This window comes from Motacilla alba, unplaced genomic scaffold (assembly GCF_015832195.1).
Source record: "Motacilla alba alba isolate MOTALB_02 unplaced genomic scaffold, Motacilla_alba_V1.0_pri HiC_scaffold_34, whole genome shotgun sequence".
NCBI classification, from domain to species: domain Eukaryota; kingdom Metazoa; phylum Chordata; class Aves; order Passeriformes; family Motacillidae; genus Motacilla; species Motacilla alba.
In genome coordinates, this window is record NW_024037436.1 from 874125 (window position 1) to 889510 (window position 15386).

At 63.3% G+C, this 15386-nt stretch overlaps 2 protein-coding genes across 2 annotated transcripts; one reads left to right on the top strand and one right to left on the bottom strand.

Moving 5' to 3' along the window:
- Positions 1 to 3743: 3743 nt before the first annotated feature.
- LOC119696548 (zinc finger protein 436-like) lies at positions 3744 to 4455 on the top strand. The gene is made up of 2 exons (XM_038126290.1): positions 3744 to 3752; positions 3836 to 4455. The coding sequence occupies exons 1-2, from the start codon at positions 3744 to 3746 to the stop codon at positions 4415 to 4417; spliced, it is 591 nt and encodes a 196-aa protein (XP_037982218.1). The 3' UTR covers positions 4418 to 4455.
- Positions 4456 to 6080: 1625 nt separating this feature from the next.
- LOC119696549 (1-acyl-sn-glycerol-3-phosphate acyltransferase alpha-like) lies at positions 6081 to 15192 on the bottom strand. The gene is made up of 8 exons (XM_038126291.1): positions 15070 to 15192; positions 12954 to 13143; positions 11174 to 11307; positions 9829 to 10004; positions 8991 to 9086; positions 7915 to 7987; positions 6741 to 6940; positions 6081 to 6545 (listed from the first exon to the last, which is right to left on the bottom strand). The coding sequence occupies exons 2-8, from the start codon at positions 13136 to 13138 to the stop codon at positions 6081 to 6083; spliced, it is 1329 nt and encodes a 442-aa protein (XP_037982219.1). The 5' UTR covers positions 13139 to 13143; positions 15070 to 15192.
- Positions 15193 to 15386: the final 194 nt, after the last annotated feature.

The following is a 15386-nucleotide window of genomic DNA, read 5'->3' on the forward strand; positions in this document are numbered from 1 at the left end:
GAAGGACCCGAACCGGAACCGGGACCGGAACCGGAACCGGAACCAGGACAGGGAAACTTCTGGAACCGGAACCAGAACTAGAACTGGGACAGGGAAACCTCCGGAACCGGAACCGGGACAGGGACAGGGAAACTTCTGGAACTGGCACCGGGATTGGGACAAGGAAACTTCTGGAACCGGAACCGGGACAGGGAAACTTCTGGAACCGGGACCGGAACTAGAACTGGGACAGGGAAATTTCCAGAACCGGAACCAGAACTGGGAAACTTCTGGAACTGGGACTGGAACTGGAATCGGGATCGGGACAGGAAAACTTCCGGAACCGGGATCAGGACGCAGAAACTTTCAGAACCGGAACTGGAACCAGGAAACTTCCGGAACTGGGACTGGGTCCAGAACCAGGAAACTTCCAGAACTGGGACTGGGAGAGGGAAACTTCCAGAACTGGGACCAGAACCAGGAAACTTCCAGAACAGTGACTGGAACTGGGACCGGGACCAGAACCAGGAAACTTCGATAACCGGGACCGGGAAACTTCCAGAACCAGGACTGGAACTGGAACCGGAGCTGGGACTGGGACCAGGAAAGCTCCAGGACCGGGAGCAGAACTGGAACCAGAACCGGGACTGGAACCGGGAAACGAACTGGGACCGGGACCGGAACCAGGAGCAGGACAGGGAAACTTCCAGAACCAGGACTGGGACTGGAACCGGTGCTGGGAGCCCTCTGAAACCGGGAGCCAGAACCGGGACCTTCCAGAACCGGGACCTTCCAGAACTGGGACTTTGCAGAACCAGAACCGGGACCTTCCTGAACCAGAACCGGGACCTTCCAGATCCGGGACCTCCCAGAACCAGAACTGAGACCCTTCCAGAACCAGACCCGGGACCGGGATCTCTCCAGAACCAGGACCAGGACCTTCCCAGAGCTGGGACCGGAGCCCTTCCAGAACCGGGACCGGGAGCGCTCTGGAACCGAGCCTGGAGGTGCTGGGACTGGGAACGAGAGCCTGCCAGAACCGGAGCCAGAACCGGGACCGAGAACCTTCTAGAACAGAGAGCCCTCCGGAACCGGAACCAGCCCTGGGACCCCTCTGGAACCGGAACCAGCACCGGGACCCCTCCAGAACCGGGACTGGGATCCCTCCGGAACCAAGACCAGCACCGGGACCCCTCCGGAACCGGAACCAGGACGTCTCCAGAGCCAGAACCGGGACCAGGAGCCCTGCAGAACCGGGAGCTCTCTGGAGCCAGGCCCAGATGTGCCAGAACCAGAACCAGGACCAGGATCAGGACCATGACCAGGACCGGGACCGGGGCCAGGACCAGGGCCAGGACCAGGACCATGAGCAGGGCCAGGTTCCCTCCGGAGCCAGAACCGGGTCTGGGTCCCCTTTGGCACCGGGGCCTTTGCAGAACCGGGGCCCCCAGGAGCAGAGCTGAGCCCCCCCGGGGGAGAGGACTCGAGGGGACGCTGCCGTGACCGCGGCGTGGGGGCACCCCCGGACCCTCGGGAACCCACCCTGGACCCCAGAATCCAGCCTGGACCCCCAAAATCCATTCCAGCCCCCCCAGAATCCAGCCTGGACCCCCGAAATCCAGCCTGGACCCCCAGAATCCAGCCTGGACCCCCAAAATCCATTCTGGACGCCCCAAATCCATCCTGGACCCCCCAAAATCCATCCCGGACCCCCAGAATCCAGCCTGGACCCCCAAAATCCATTCTGGACGCCCCAAATCCATCCTGGACCCCCCAAAATCCATCCCGGACCCCCCAAAATCCAGCCTGGACCCCCAAATCCATTCCTGACCCCCCAAAATCCATCCTGGACCCCCAGAATCCAGCCTGGACCCCCAGAATCCATCCCAGACCCCCCAAATCCATTCCTGACCCCAAAATCCATCCCGGACCCCCCCCAAAATCCATCCTGGACCTCCAGAATCCAGCTTGGACTCCCAAAATCCATTCCTGACCCCCCCAAAATCCATTCCTGACCCCCCAAAATCCATCCTGGACCCCCAAAATCCAGCCTGGACCCCCAGAATCCATTCCTGACCCCCCCCAAATCCATTCCTGACCCCCCCAAATCCAATTCTGATCCCCCCAAATATGTTCCAGCCCCCCCAGAATCCATTCCTGTCCCCGAAATCCATCCCAGACCCCCCAAAATCCATTCCAGACCCTGGGAATCCATCCCAGCCCCCCCAAAATCCATCCTGGACCCCCCCAATCCATCCCAGCCCCCCCAAATCCATCCCGGGCCCTCGGGAGACCCCACCCCCCACCCCCCCGAGGGTCGGGACCCCTCCGGTGTCACCGGGGGGAGGGGGGGGTGACAAAGGGGGGGCAGGACGTCCCCAAAGTGTCCCTGGGGGCTCCCCCCGCCCATCCCCCCCCGCAGTAAAGCCCCCTCCCCCCTCCGTGTCGCTGCCGGTGCCATCTGTGCCCCTCCCCCCCCCAAAAAAAAAAACGGGATTTGGGGGATTTTGGGGATTTTTGGGAATTTGGGGAGGGGTCGCGGCTGGGGGGTGGGGTGGGGGATGGGAGCAGCGCCGAAACCCCGCGCTCCCCTCCCCCACCCCCAAAGGCAGCCGGGGGGAGCCGCGGGGGGAGGGGTCGGCCGGGCGGGGGGAGGGGGAGGGGTTGGGTGGGGGGGGGTCTTTCCTCCCCTCCCCTCCCCCCCCGGTCCTTCCCCTCCCCCCGCAGCCCCCGGGGGTTGAACTTCCTGGGTCAGCGCCGCCGCCTCCTCCATTGTCCGGGCGGCCGCGGCGGCGGCGGCAGCGGGGGCGGCCCCGGGGGGCGCGGGACCCCCGCCCGGGCCGGTTCGGGGGGGGAGGGGCGCTCCGGGCCGGGGGGGGGCGGGGGAGGGGCGGCGATGTCGCCGAAACGCTGCCGGGGTGGGGGAGGGGGGGGAGGGGGGCGGGGAGGGGCGGGGGTCGCGCCGAGGGAGCCCCCGAGGGGGGGGGGAGGGGCGGGGGGGGGGAGGAAGAGGAAGGAGACGGCGGCGGTGAGGAGGGGGGCGGGGGGCGCCGAGCACCCCAACATCTGCGTGGAGTGCGGGCAGAGCTTCGCCCGCAGCGCCGCGCTGGCCCAGCACCGCGCCGAGCATGCGGGGGGACAGACGGACAGCGGTGATGGGCAGCGGGGCAGCCACGGACAGACGGACAATGGTGATGGGCAGCGGGGCCGCCACGGACAGACGGACAATGGTGATGGTCAGCGGGGCAGCCACGGACAGACGGACAATGGTGATGGTCAGCGGGGCAGCTACAGACAGACGGACAATGGTGATGGTCAGCGCGGGCACTCCGGACAGACGGACCACGGTAGAGGTCAGCGGGGCAGCTCTGGACACGGGAGTGACCACGGCAGCGGTCAGCGGGGCGGCTCCGGCCAGCTGGACATCGGGAACGGTCAGCAGGAGCTCGGCAGCGGTCAGCGGAGCGGCTCCGGACAGCCAGGCCACGGTAGAGGCCAGCGGGGCAGCTCCGGCCACGCGAGTGACCACGGCAGCGGTCAGCGAGGCGGCTCCGGACAGCCGGACGTCGGCGGGGATGGACAGAAGGCCAGCAGCGGTCAGCGGGAGCGCGGGGATGACCAGTGGGACGGCCAGAGAGGCAGCCGTGGCAGCGGTCAGCGGGATCGTGGCAGCGGTCAGCGGGGCAGCTCCGGACAGCCAGACCATGGCAGCGGTCAGCGGGATCGTGGCAGCGGTCAGCGGGGCAGCTCCGGACAGCCGGACCATGGCAGCGGTCAGTGGGATCGTGGCAGCGGTCAGCGGGGCAGCTCTGGACAGCCAGACCATGGCAGCGGTCAGCGCGGCGGCTCCGGACAGCCGGACACGGACAGCACCGACCCCGGCGCCGCCCGGCGCCCGCTCACCTGCCCGGACTGCTTGCAGACCTTCGCGCTGAGCGCGCACCTGCAGCGGCACCGCCGCGCCCACGCCGAGCGCCCGGACAGGCCCCTGAAGGGCCGAGCGCGCCGCCGCCGCCCCGCGCAGCGCCGGGCCGCGCCGCCGGGCGTCCCCAACACGTGCGGGGAGTGCTGGCAGAGCTTCGGGCAGAGCTCGGACCTGGTGAAGCACCTGCGCATCCACACCGGCGAGAAGCCGTACGCCTGCGGGCACTGCGGCAAGCGCTTCAACGTCAGCTCCAACCTGATCCGGCACCGCCGCATCCACACCGGCGAGCGGCCCTACGGCTGCGCCGACTGCGGCAAGCGCTTCACCGACAAGTCGACGCTGACGCAGCACCGGCGCACGCACACCGGCGAGCGGCCCTACGCCTGCGGCCTCTGCGGCAAGAGCTTCAGCCGCAGCTCGCACCACAAGCGGCACCAGCGCACCCACGCCGCGGGCGCCGCGGGCGCCGGGGCGCTGCCGCCGCTCTGGGGGTGCCCCGGCCCGGCCTGCTGAGGGGCGCCGGGCGCGGCCATTAAAGGAATTTGGAATAACGGGGCTTTTTTAGGGGTTTTTTCGGGGTTTGGGGTTTGGGCGTGGTTGAGGCGTCTTGGTCCTGGCTCAAATCCCAGTCCCGGTCCTGGTCCTGATCCTAATCTGGATCCCAGTGCCACCGTCCTGATCCCAATCCCAGTCCTGATCCCATCCCAGTCCTAATCCTGGTTCCAGTCCCAATTTTGGCCCCAGTGCCACCATCCTGATCCCAGTCCCAGTCCTGATCCCAATCCCAGTCCTAGTCCCGGTTCCAGTCCCAATTTTGGCCCCAGTGCCACCATCTTGATCCCAATCTTGGTCCTGATCCTAATTTAGGTCCCAGTGCCACCATCCTGGCCCAGCCCAAATCCCAGTCCCAGTGCCAGTCCCAGGTCTGGTCCCAGTCCCAGGTTTGGTCCCAGTGCCACCATCTTGATCCCAGTCCCAGTCCAGCGCCACCACCCCAGTTCAAATCCCAGTCCCAGTTGATCCCAGTCCCGGGCCCAATCTTGAGCCCAGTCCCAATCCCAGTTGATCCCAATCCCAGTTCAAATCCCCAGTCCCAGTCCAGTGCCACCATCCCAGTCCCAATCCCAGTTCAAATCCCAGTTGATCCCGGTCCCAGTTGATCCCAATCCCAGCCCCAATCCCAGTTGATCCCAGTTGATCCCAATCCCAGTCTAAATACCAGTTGATCCAATCCCAGTCGATCCCAATCCCAGTCGATCCCAGTTGATCCCAGTCCCAGTCCCAATCCCAGTCGATCCCAGTCCCAGTTGATCCCAGTCCCAATCCCAGTTGATCCCAATCCCAGTCCCCACCCCCAGTTCCCCCCAGTGCCCCAGTTCGGAGCCCCCCCCAATTCCCACAGCCCCTCCCCCCAGTGATCCCCCCTTTGATGACATCACCCCCGCCCCGGTGACGTCACAGTGATGTCACAGCACCCCTCGATTTTGGGGGGGTTTATTAAAAGCTGGGGGGGAAATTTGGCAAAATCCGCGCCCCTCCCCCCACCCAAATAAATACACAGCGTCGAGGGGGCGGGGCTTGGCTGCGGCAGCCAATCAGCACCGGCCACGCCCTGGCCACGCCCGGCCACGCCCTGGCCGTGGGGCGCGGCCTCGCCCCGCTGTGGGGCACCCCGGGGTCACTCCGGACACCGCCCGGGGTCAGTCTGCGGCCACTTGGGGGTCAGTCCAGGCCCCGCTTGGGGGTCACTCCGGACACCGCCCGGGGTCAGTCTGTGGTCACTTGGGGGTCAGTCCAGGCCCTGCTTGGGGGTCTCTCTGGGCCCCACTCAGGGGTCAGCTGTGGCCTCCTCTGGGGGTCAAACCTTGTCCAACTCGGGGGTCAGTCCCTGCCCCCCTTGGGGGTCAGTCCAGGCCCCACTCGGGGGTCAGTTTGTCCCCACTCAGGGGTCAGTTTGTCCCCACTTAGGGGTCAGTCCCTGCCCCACTTGGGGGTCAGTCCAGGCTCCATTTGGGGGTCAGTTTGTCCCCACTCAGGGGTCAGTTTGTCCCCACTCAGGGGTCAGTTTGTCCCCTCTTAGGGGTCAGTTTGTCCACTTGGGGGTCAGTCCCTGCCCCACTGCCGGGTCCCCCGTGGGGCTGCAAGGCCGGGGGTCACTGCGGGGTCCCCCCGTGGGTCACTGCCGGACACCGGGGGTCACTCCAGGGCTCTGTGGGGCGCTGCGGTCACTCTGGGCGGCCGTGGGGCTGTGCTGGTCACTCCAGGGGTCACTCCGGGGGTCACTCCAGGGGTCACTCGGGGCTCTGGGGCTGTGTGGGTCACTCCGCGGGTCACTCTGATGGTCACTCCAATGGTCACTCAGACGGTCACTCCATGGATCACTCCGCTGGTCACTTGGGTGATCACTCGTGTGGTCACTCTGCTGGTCACTCCCGTGGTCAGTCGTGCAGTCGCTCGTGTGGTCACTCCCGTGGTCACTCCTGCGGTCACTCCTGTGGTCACTCTGATGGTCACTCCCATGGTCACTTGTGTGGTCACTCAGGTGGTCACTCCCGTGGTCACTCCGCGGGTCACTTGGGTGGTCACTCGTGTGGTCACTCCGCTGGTCACTCCAGCAGTCACTCCGGTGGTCACTCGTGTGGTCACTCGTGTGGTCAGTGTGGTCACTCTGGCGGTCACTGCTGCGGTCACTCGTGTGGTCACTCGGGTGATCAGTCGTGTGGTCAGTGTGGTCACTCTGGCGGTCACTCGTGTGGTCAGTGTGGTCACTCTGATGGTCACTCGTGTGGTCACTCGTGTGGTCACTCCGGTGGTCACTCGGGCGGTCACTCGTGTGGTCAGTGTGGTCACTCCTCTGGTCACTCGTGTGGTCACTGCCGTGGTCACTCGGGTGGTCACTCTGGGGCCGCAGCTCGGCCGAGAGCGCCTCGAAGGCGTCCAGCATGGCGGCGCGCACGCGCTCCGTCAGCGCCGGCACGTCGGCCGCGCCCAGGCCCCGCGTGGGCAGCGGCGGCAGCACCTGGATCACGCAGCGGCCTGGGGGGCGCCGGGGTCAGCACGGGGACCCCAGACCCACAGAGAGACCCTGACCCACAGAGAGACCCCAGAGCCACAGAGAGACCCTGACCCACAGAGAGACCCCAGAGCCACGGGGACACTGACCCACAGACCCTGACCCACAGACCCTGACCCACGGACCCTGACCCACAGAGAGACCCCAGAGCCACGGGGACACTGACCCACAGAGAGACCCTGACCCACGGGGACACTGACCCACAGAGACCCTGACCCACGGACCCCAGACCCACAGGGACACCGAGACCCCAGACCCACGGAGAGACCCTGACCCACAGAGACCCCAGACCCACGGGGACACCGAGACCCCAGACCCACGGAGAGACCCTGACCCACAGAGACCCCAGACCCACGGGGACACCGAGACCCCAGACCCACAGAGAGACCCCAGACCCACAGAGAGACCCCAGAGCCACGGAGAGACCCCAGACCCACGGGGACCCCAGACCCACGGAGACCCTGACCCACAGACCCCAGACCCACGGAGAGACCCTGACCCACAGAGAGATCCCAGAGCCCCATGAGGAGCTCCTGGGTGCCCCCCAGGTGTCCCCCAGCTGTCCCCAGGTGCCCCCAGGTGTGCCCACGTGCCCCCCAGGTGCCCCCAGGTGTCCCAGGTGTGTCCCAGGTGTGTCCCAGATGCCCCCAGGTGTGCCCAGGTGTCCCAGGTGTGTCCCCAGGTGCCCCAAGTGTTCCAGGTGTGTCCCCAGCTGTCCCCAGATGCCCCCCAGGTGTGTCCCAGATGCCCCCAGGTGTGCCCAGGTGTCCCACCAGGTGTCCCCCACGTGCCCCCCAGGTGTCCCAGGTGTCCCCAGGTGTCCCCAGGTGTCCCCAGGTGTGTCCCCAGGTGTCCCAGGTGTGTCCCCAGGTGTGTCCCCAGGTGTCCCCAGGTGTGTCCCAGGTGTGTCCCCAGGTGTCCCCCAGGTGTGCCTCACCGGCGGTGAACCTGCGCTCGCGTTTGCTGTAGAAGTGCTGGTAGGACGAGATGACGATGGGGACCACGGGGACCTGTGGGGCAGCACGGGCTCGGGGCGGCTCCTGCTGCCCCACGGCTGCCCCACGGCTGCCCCACAACCACCCTGTAACTGCCCCACATAACTGCCCCCTAACTGCCCCATAGCTGCCCCATAACCACCCCACAACCACCCCACAGACCCCATAACTGCCCCATAACCACCCCATACCCACCCTATAACCACCCCTCAGCCCCCCATAACTGCCCCATAACCAACTGCCCCATAACCACCCCATACCCACCCCATAGCGCCCCACAGAGCCCCATAGCGCCCCATAACCACCCCATACCCACCCCATAGCGCCCCACAGAGCCCCATAGTGCCCCATAACCACCCCATACCCACCCCATAGCGCCCCACAGAGCCCCATAGTGCCCCATAACCACCCCATACCCACCCTATAACCACCCCTCAGCCCCCCATAACTGCCCCATAACCAACTGCCCCATAGTACCCCACAACCACCCCATACCCACCCCATAGCGCCCCATAACCACCCCACAGCCCCTCATAGCCCCCCATAACCACCCCATAGCACCCCATAACCCCTCACAGCCCCCCACAGCCACCCCACAGCTGCCCCACAGCCCCGCATAGCCACCCCATAGCGCTCCATAACCACCCCATAGCGCCCCATAACCACCCCATAGCCCCTCATAACTACCCCATAGCCCTCCATAGCCACCACACAGCCACCCCATAGCGCCCCATACCCACCCCATAGCCCCTCATAACCACCCCACAGCCACCTCATAGCCCCCCAAAACCACCCCAAACCCGTCCCATAGCCCTCCATAGCCACCCCATAGCCCCCCACAGCACCCTATAGCCGCCCTGTAGCCCCCCATAGCCACCACACAGCTCCGCATAGCGCCCCATAACCACCCCATAGTCCCTCATAACTACCCCATAGCCCCCCCGGCCCCCCTGGCCCCCCACAGCGCCCCATACCCACCCCATAGCCACCCCACAGCCCCCCCCGGCGCCGCACGTACCTGGGCCTGCACGGCCAGGTGGAAGGCGCCGCGCTTGAAGGGCAGCATGGAGCCGCTGTGGTTGCGCGTGCCCTCGGGGAACACCCACACGCGCACCTGGGGGGCACGGGGCTGTGGGGCTGCCCCACAGGCACCCCACGGGCACCCGTAACTGCCCCACAGCCGCCCCCAAACCCGCCCCATAACTCCCCCAAAGTTACATCATAACTGCCCCACGGCCGCCCCACGGGCACCCCCAGCTGCCCCACAGCCGCCCCAAAACCACCCCATAACCATTCCGTAGCACCCCATAACTGCCCCATAACACCCCACAATTACCCCACACCACCCCATAACTACCCCACAGCACCCCATAACCACCCCATAGCACCCATAACCACCCCATAGCACCCCACAGCACCCCATAACCACCCCATAACGGCCCCATAGCACCCCAGAACCGCCCCATAGCACCCCATAACCACCCCATAGTGCCCCATAACCGCCCCATAGCGCCCCATAACCGCCCCATAACCACCCCATAACCGCCCCATAACCACCCCATAGTACCCCATAACCGCCCCATAGCACCCCATAACCGCCCCATAGCGCCCCATAACCACCCCATAACTGCCCCATAGGACCCCATAACCACCCCATAACCACCCCATAACCACCCCATAGCGCCCCATAACCGCCCCACAGCGCCCCAGACGCACGTCCTGGCTGAGCATGATGTGCGCGGCCTCGGCCATGACGCTGATGGCACCCCCGCCTCTGCCAGCCCCATAGCGCCCCATAACCGCCCCATAACCACCCCATAGCGCCCCATAACCGCCCCACAGCGCCCCAGACGCACGTCCTGGCTGAGCATGGTGTGCGCGGCCTCGGCCATGACGCTGATGGCGTCGTGCGTCCTCTTGCGGTCGATGAAGATGATGCCCCCCAGCCAGCAGACGACGCCCACGGCGCCCATGTAGAGCAGCTCGCGCTTGGCGATGGGCACGCAGCGGTCGGGCAGCACCTCCATCATCCCTGGGGTGTGGGGCACGGCTGGGGTCTGTGGGGTGCATGTGGGGTGCCCTACACCTGCCCCACAGCCACCCCACAGCCACCCCATAACCACCCATGGGCAGCACCTCCATCATCCCTGGGGTGTGGGCACGGCTGGGGTCTGTGGGGTGCATGTGGGGTGCCCTACACCTGCCCCACAGCCACCCCATAACCACCCATGGGCAGCACCTCCATCATCCCTGGGGTGTGGGCACGGCTGGGGTCTGTGGGGTGCATGTGGGGCGCCCTACACCTGCCCCACAGTCACCCCACAGCACCTCCATCATCCCTGGGGGCGTGGGGCACGGCTGGGGTCTGTGGGGTGCCCTACACCTGCCCCACAGCCACCCCACAGCCCCCCATGGGCAGCACCTCCATCATCCCTGGGGTTATGGGGCACGGCTGGGGTCTGTGGGGTGTGTGGGGCATGTGTGGGGTCTGTGGGGTGTGTGGGACTGGGGGGGAGTTTGGGGCTCTATGGGGCAGCCATTGGTCAGGGATCTATGGGTCAGGATCTATGGGGTCAGGGCTCTATGGGGTCAGGATCTATGGGGTCAGGATCTATGGGGCTCTGTGGGGTCAGGGCTCTATAGGATCAGGATCTATGGGGCAGGGCTCTATGGGGCAGGATCTGTGGGTCAGGGCTCTATGGGGCAGGGATCTATGGGGCAGGGCTCTATGGGGCAGGCGTACCCAGCAGGTCGAGCGAGCTCTGGTGGTTGCTCACCACCACGTAGGGCTGGGATGGGGCACTCTGTGGGGTCAGGGCTCTGTGGGGTGGGGATCTCTGGGGCTCTGTGGGGTCAGGGCTCTATGGGGCAGGATCTGTGGGTCAGGGCTCTATGGGGCAGGCGTACCCAGCAGGTCGAGCGAGCTCTGGTGGTTGCTCACCACCACGTAGGGCTGGGATGGGGCACTCTGTGGGGTCAGGGATCTATGGGGCAGGGATCTATGGGGCAGGGATCTATAGGATCAGGATCTGTGGGGCAGGGCTCTATGGGGCAGGCGTACCCAGCAGGTCGAGCGAGCTCTGGTGGTTGCTCACCACCACGTAGGGCTGGGATGGGGCACTCTGTGGGGTCAGGGCGCTATAGGATCAGGATCTATGGGGTCAGGGCTCTATGGGGCAGGAATCCGTGGGGCAGCCGTACCCAGCAGGTCGAGCGAGCTCTGGTGGTTGCTCACCACCACGTAGGGCTGCCGCGGGGGGAAGTGCTGCGCGCCCCTGACCACCATGCGGATGCCGTAGAGCCGCTTGACGTGCTGCATCAGCCCCCGGATGATCCTGCGCGACACGCGCTCGCAGCCACCCCACAGACACCCCAAAACAGCCCAAACAGCCCGAAACAGCCCAAAACAGCCCGAAACACACCCCAAACAGCCCAAAAACAGCCCAAAACACCCCAAACAGCCCAAAACAGCCCGAAACACCCCAAAAACACCCCAAACAGCCCAAAACACACCCCAAACACCCCGGAAACACCCCAAAAACACCCCAAAACACACCCCAAACACCCCGGAAACACCCCAAACACCCCAAAAACACCCCAAAACCACCCCAAACAGCCCCAAACACACCCCAAACACCCCGGAAACACCCCAAAACAGCCCAAACACCCCAAACACCCTGAAAATACCCCAAAACACCCCGAAAACACCCCAAACACACCCCAAACACCCTGAAACACCCTGGAAACACCCTGGAAACATCCCAAACACCCTGAAAATACCCCAAACACCCCAAAACACCCAAAAACACCCTGAAAATACCCCAAAAACACCCTGAAAACACCCTCAATACACCCCAAAACACCCGGAAACACCCCAAAACACCCCAAAAACACCCTGAAAATACCCCAAAACAGCCGAAAACACCCTGAAAATACCCTGAAACACACCCCAAACTCCCTGAAAATACCCCAAAACTCCCCAAAACACCCCAAACGCCCTGAAAATACCCCAAAACCAACCCGGAAACGCCCCAAACACCCAGAAAATACCCCAAAACACCCCAAAAACACCCTAAAAACACCCTGAAACACCTCAAACATCCTGAAAATACCCCAGAGAGACCCAAAAACACCCCAAAACACCCTGAAATACCCTGGAAACACCCCAAAACACCCTAAAAACACCCCAAAACACCCCAAAAACACTCCAAAACACCCTGAAAATACCCCAAAACACCCCCCACACACCCCAAAACACCCCAAATCCCCCCAAAACTGACCCAAAACTCCCTGAAATGCCCCCAGATCGCCCCCTCACTTCATGTTCTCGACGTCCCTGCCCCTGAGGGCGCACAGGGGGATGGCCAGCAGCGCCAGCAGCCCCAAAACCACCCCAAAACTGACCCCAAACCCCTAAAAACTGACCCAAAACACCCCGAGAGCACCCCAAAACTGACCCAAAACCCCAATAACTGAACCAAAACCCCCCGAAATCCCCAGTAACTGACCCAAAACTGACCCAAATCCCCCCAAATTCACCCCAAATCCCCCCAATTTGCCCCCTCACTTCATGTTCTCGATGTCGCGGCCCCTGAGGGCGCACAGGGGGATGGCCAGCAGCACCAGCAGCCCCAGAGCCACCCCAAAACTGACCCCAAATCCCCCAGAACTGACCCAAAACACCCCGAGATCACCCCAAAACTGACCCAAAACCCCAATAACTGAACCAAAACCCCCCGAAATCCCTAGTAACTGACCCAAAACTGACCCAAATCACCCCGAGATCACCCCAAATCCCCCCAAAACGCCCCCTCACTTCATGTTCTCGACGTCCCTGCCCCTGAGGGCGCACAGGGGGATGGCCAGCAGCGCCAGCAGCAGGATCCAGCCGTTGTAGAAGCCCCAAATCCCCCCAAAATCACCCCAAATCCTCCCAAATCCCCCCGAGATCACCCCAAATCCCCCCAAAACGCCCCCTCACTTCATGTTCTCGACGTCGCGGCCCCTGAGGGCGCACAGGGGGATGGCCAGCAGCGCCAGCAGCAGGATCCAGCCGTTGTAGAAGCCCATCTTGCAGAAGAAGCGGAAGGAGCCGCAGCGCTCGTAGAGCAGCGGCAGCAGCAGCAGCGCCAGCGCCAGCGCCGCCGTGCCCACCGTCACCTCCATGGCGCCTGGGGGACCCAAAAAATCCCAAATTGAACCCAAAATGCTCCCCCTGGGGGAGCTGGGGTCAGGCACCCCAAAAATCCCCGGGATTTGGGGGCAAAAATGGCAAAAAAACCATTAAAAAACCCCAAATCTGATGCCCACTGTCACCTCCATGGCGCCTGGGGGCACAAAAAATTATAAAATTAATTGTAATTAATTTAGGGGAATCTTAAATGATCATATCTGTGGGGGCTGGGGTCAGGGAGGAAAAAATCCCGGGGATTTGGGGGCAAAAATGGCAAAAAAAACCATAAAAAACCCCAAATCTGATGCCCACTGTCACCTCCATGGCGCCTGGGGGACCCAAAAAATCCCGAATTTAACCCAAATTAATTTAGGGGAAACTTTAATTATCATCTCGGTGGAGCTTGGGGTCAGGCACCCCAAAAATCCTGGGGATTTGGGGGAAAAAATGGCAAAAAAACGCCGTGGAAAAATTCAAATTCACCCCAAAATTGCATTTGGGGATCTTAAATTGGCCCCCAGAATCCTCACCTGGGGTCAGGGAGCCCCAAAAAACCCCAAACTCATCCCAAAATGATATTTGGGAACCCCAAAATGCCCCCTCAGGAACCCCCCCACACGAATTTCCCCTCAGGACCCCCCAAAATTCCCTCAAAATCCCCCAAAATCCCAAATTTTCACCCAAAAATCCCCAATTTCCACCCCAAAATCCCAAATTTTCACCCCAAATTCCCCATTTTTACCCCCAAATCCCCTCAGGATCTGCCAAAATCCCCAATTTCCACCCCGAAATCCCAAATTCCCACCCCAAAATCCCAATTTTTCACCCCAAAATACCAAATTTTCACCCAAAAATCCCAAATTTTCACCTCAGATTCCCCTCAGCATCCCCAAAATCCCCTCAGGACCCCAAAATCCCCAATTTTCACCCCCAAAATCCCCAATTTTCACCCCAAAATCCCCTCAGAACACCCCAAAATCCCTCCAATCCCCTCAGGCGCCCCAAATTCCCCTCAGGATTCCCAAAAAATCCCCTCAGAAAGCCCAAAATCCCCAAATTTCACCTCAGATTCCCCTCAGGACCCCCCAGATCCCCTTAGGATTCCCCAAATCCCCAAATTCCACCCAAAATCCCAAATTTTCACCCCAAAATCCCCTCAGAAAGCCCAAAATCCCCAAATTTCACCTCAAATCCCCTCAGGATTCCCCCGAATCCCCTCAGGACCCCCGGAATCCCCAATTTCCACCCCAAATCCCCAATTTCCACCCCGAAATCCCAAATTTTCGCCTCAAATCCCCTCAGGCTCCCCAAATTCCCCTCAGGACCCACGGAATCCCCTCACGACCCCCAGAATCCCCAATTTTCACCCTAAAACCCCAATTTCCACCCCCGAATCCCCTCAGAGCACCCCAAAACCCCTCCAATCCCCTCAGGCGCCCCAAATTCCCCTCAGGACCCCCCCGAATCCCCTCAGAAAGCCCCAAATCCCAAAATTTCACCTCAAATTCCCCTCAGGATTCCCAAATTCCCCTCAGGACCCCGGGAATCCCCAATTTTCACCCCAAATCCCCAATTTCCACCCCCGAATTCCCCTCAGAACCCCCCGAATCCCCTCAGAGCACCCCCAAACCCCTCCAATCCCCTCAGAGCACCCCCAAACCCCTCCAATCCCCTCAGAGCACCCCCAAACCCCTCCAATCCCCTCAGGCGCCCCGAATTCCCCTCACGGGCCCCACCCCGGCCCCGCCCTCCCCTCAGGGCTCGGCCGGGCCCAACCGGGCGGGACCGGGCGGGGCATCCCCGGCGCGGAAAGGGCCGCGAGCCCTCCCCAGGATCCCCGGGACCCCCAGGGACCCCTCGGGACCCCCCGGGAGCCCCCAGAAGCCCCCGGGCCCCCCCCGGTCCCCTCAGGCCCCGCCGGTACCGGGAGGGGCGGCGGCTGCGGCGGCGGCGCGGGCCCGTCCCGCCGCCGGAAGCCGCGTCTGTGATCGACAGCGCGCTCGGCCAATCAACGCCTCCAACCGCGCGCGAGGCCCCGCCTCCTCGCCCTGCGTGGTTGCCGCGGTAACAAAAAGGCGGGATAAATTGCGGCGTCGCCACGGCAACGCGATATCGCAGGTCTGATTGGGTGAGGCGGCTGCTCGTCAAGATAGGTGGCCAATCAGCGGGGGGTATGCCGAGAACCAATAGGAAGCGCTGCACAAAGGGCGTGTCCTCGTGATGCTCCACCAATAGCAGCGC

Excerpts from the sequence above, each read along its gene's own strand:
- LOC119696549 (XM_038126291.1), bottom strand. The coding sequence starts at position 13,138 with ATGGAGGTGACGGTGGGCACGGCGGCGCTGGCGCTGGCGCTGCTGCTG. Across the intron at positions 7,988-8,990 it reads ACCTGGCCGTGCAGGCCCAG|GTCCCCGTGGTCCCCATCGT; the intron begins GTACGTGCGGCG and ends GCTGCCCCACAG. Across the intron at positions 6,941-7,914 it reads CGAGCGCAGGTTCACCGCCG|GCCGCTGCGTGATCCAGGTG; the intron begins GTGAGGCACACC and ends GGCGCCCCCCAG.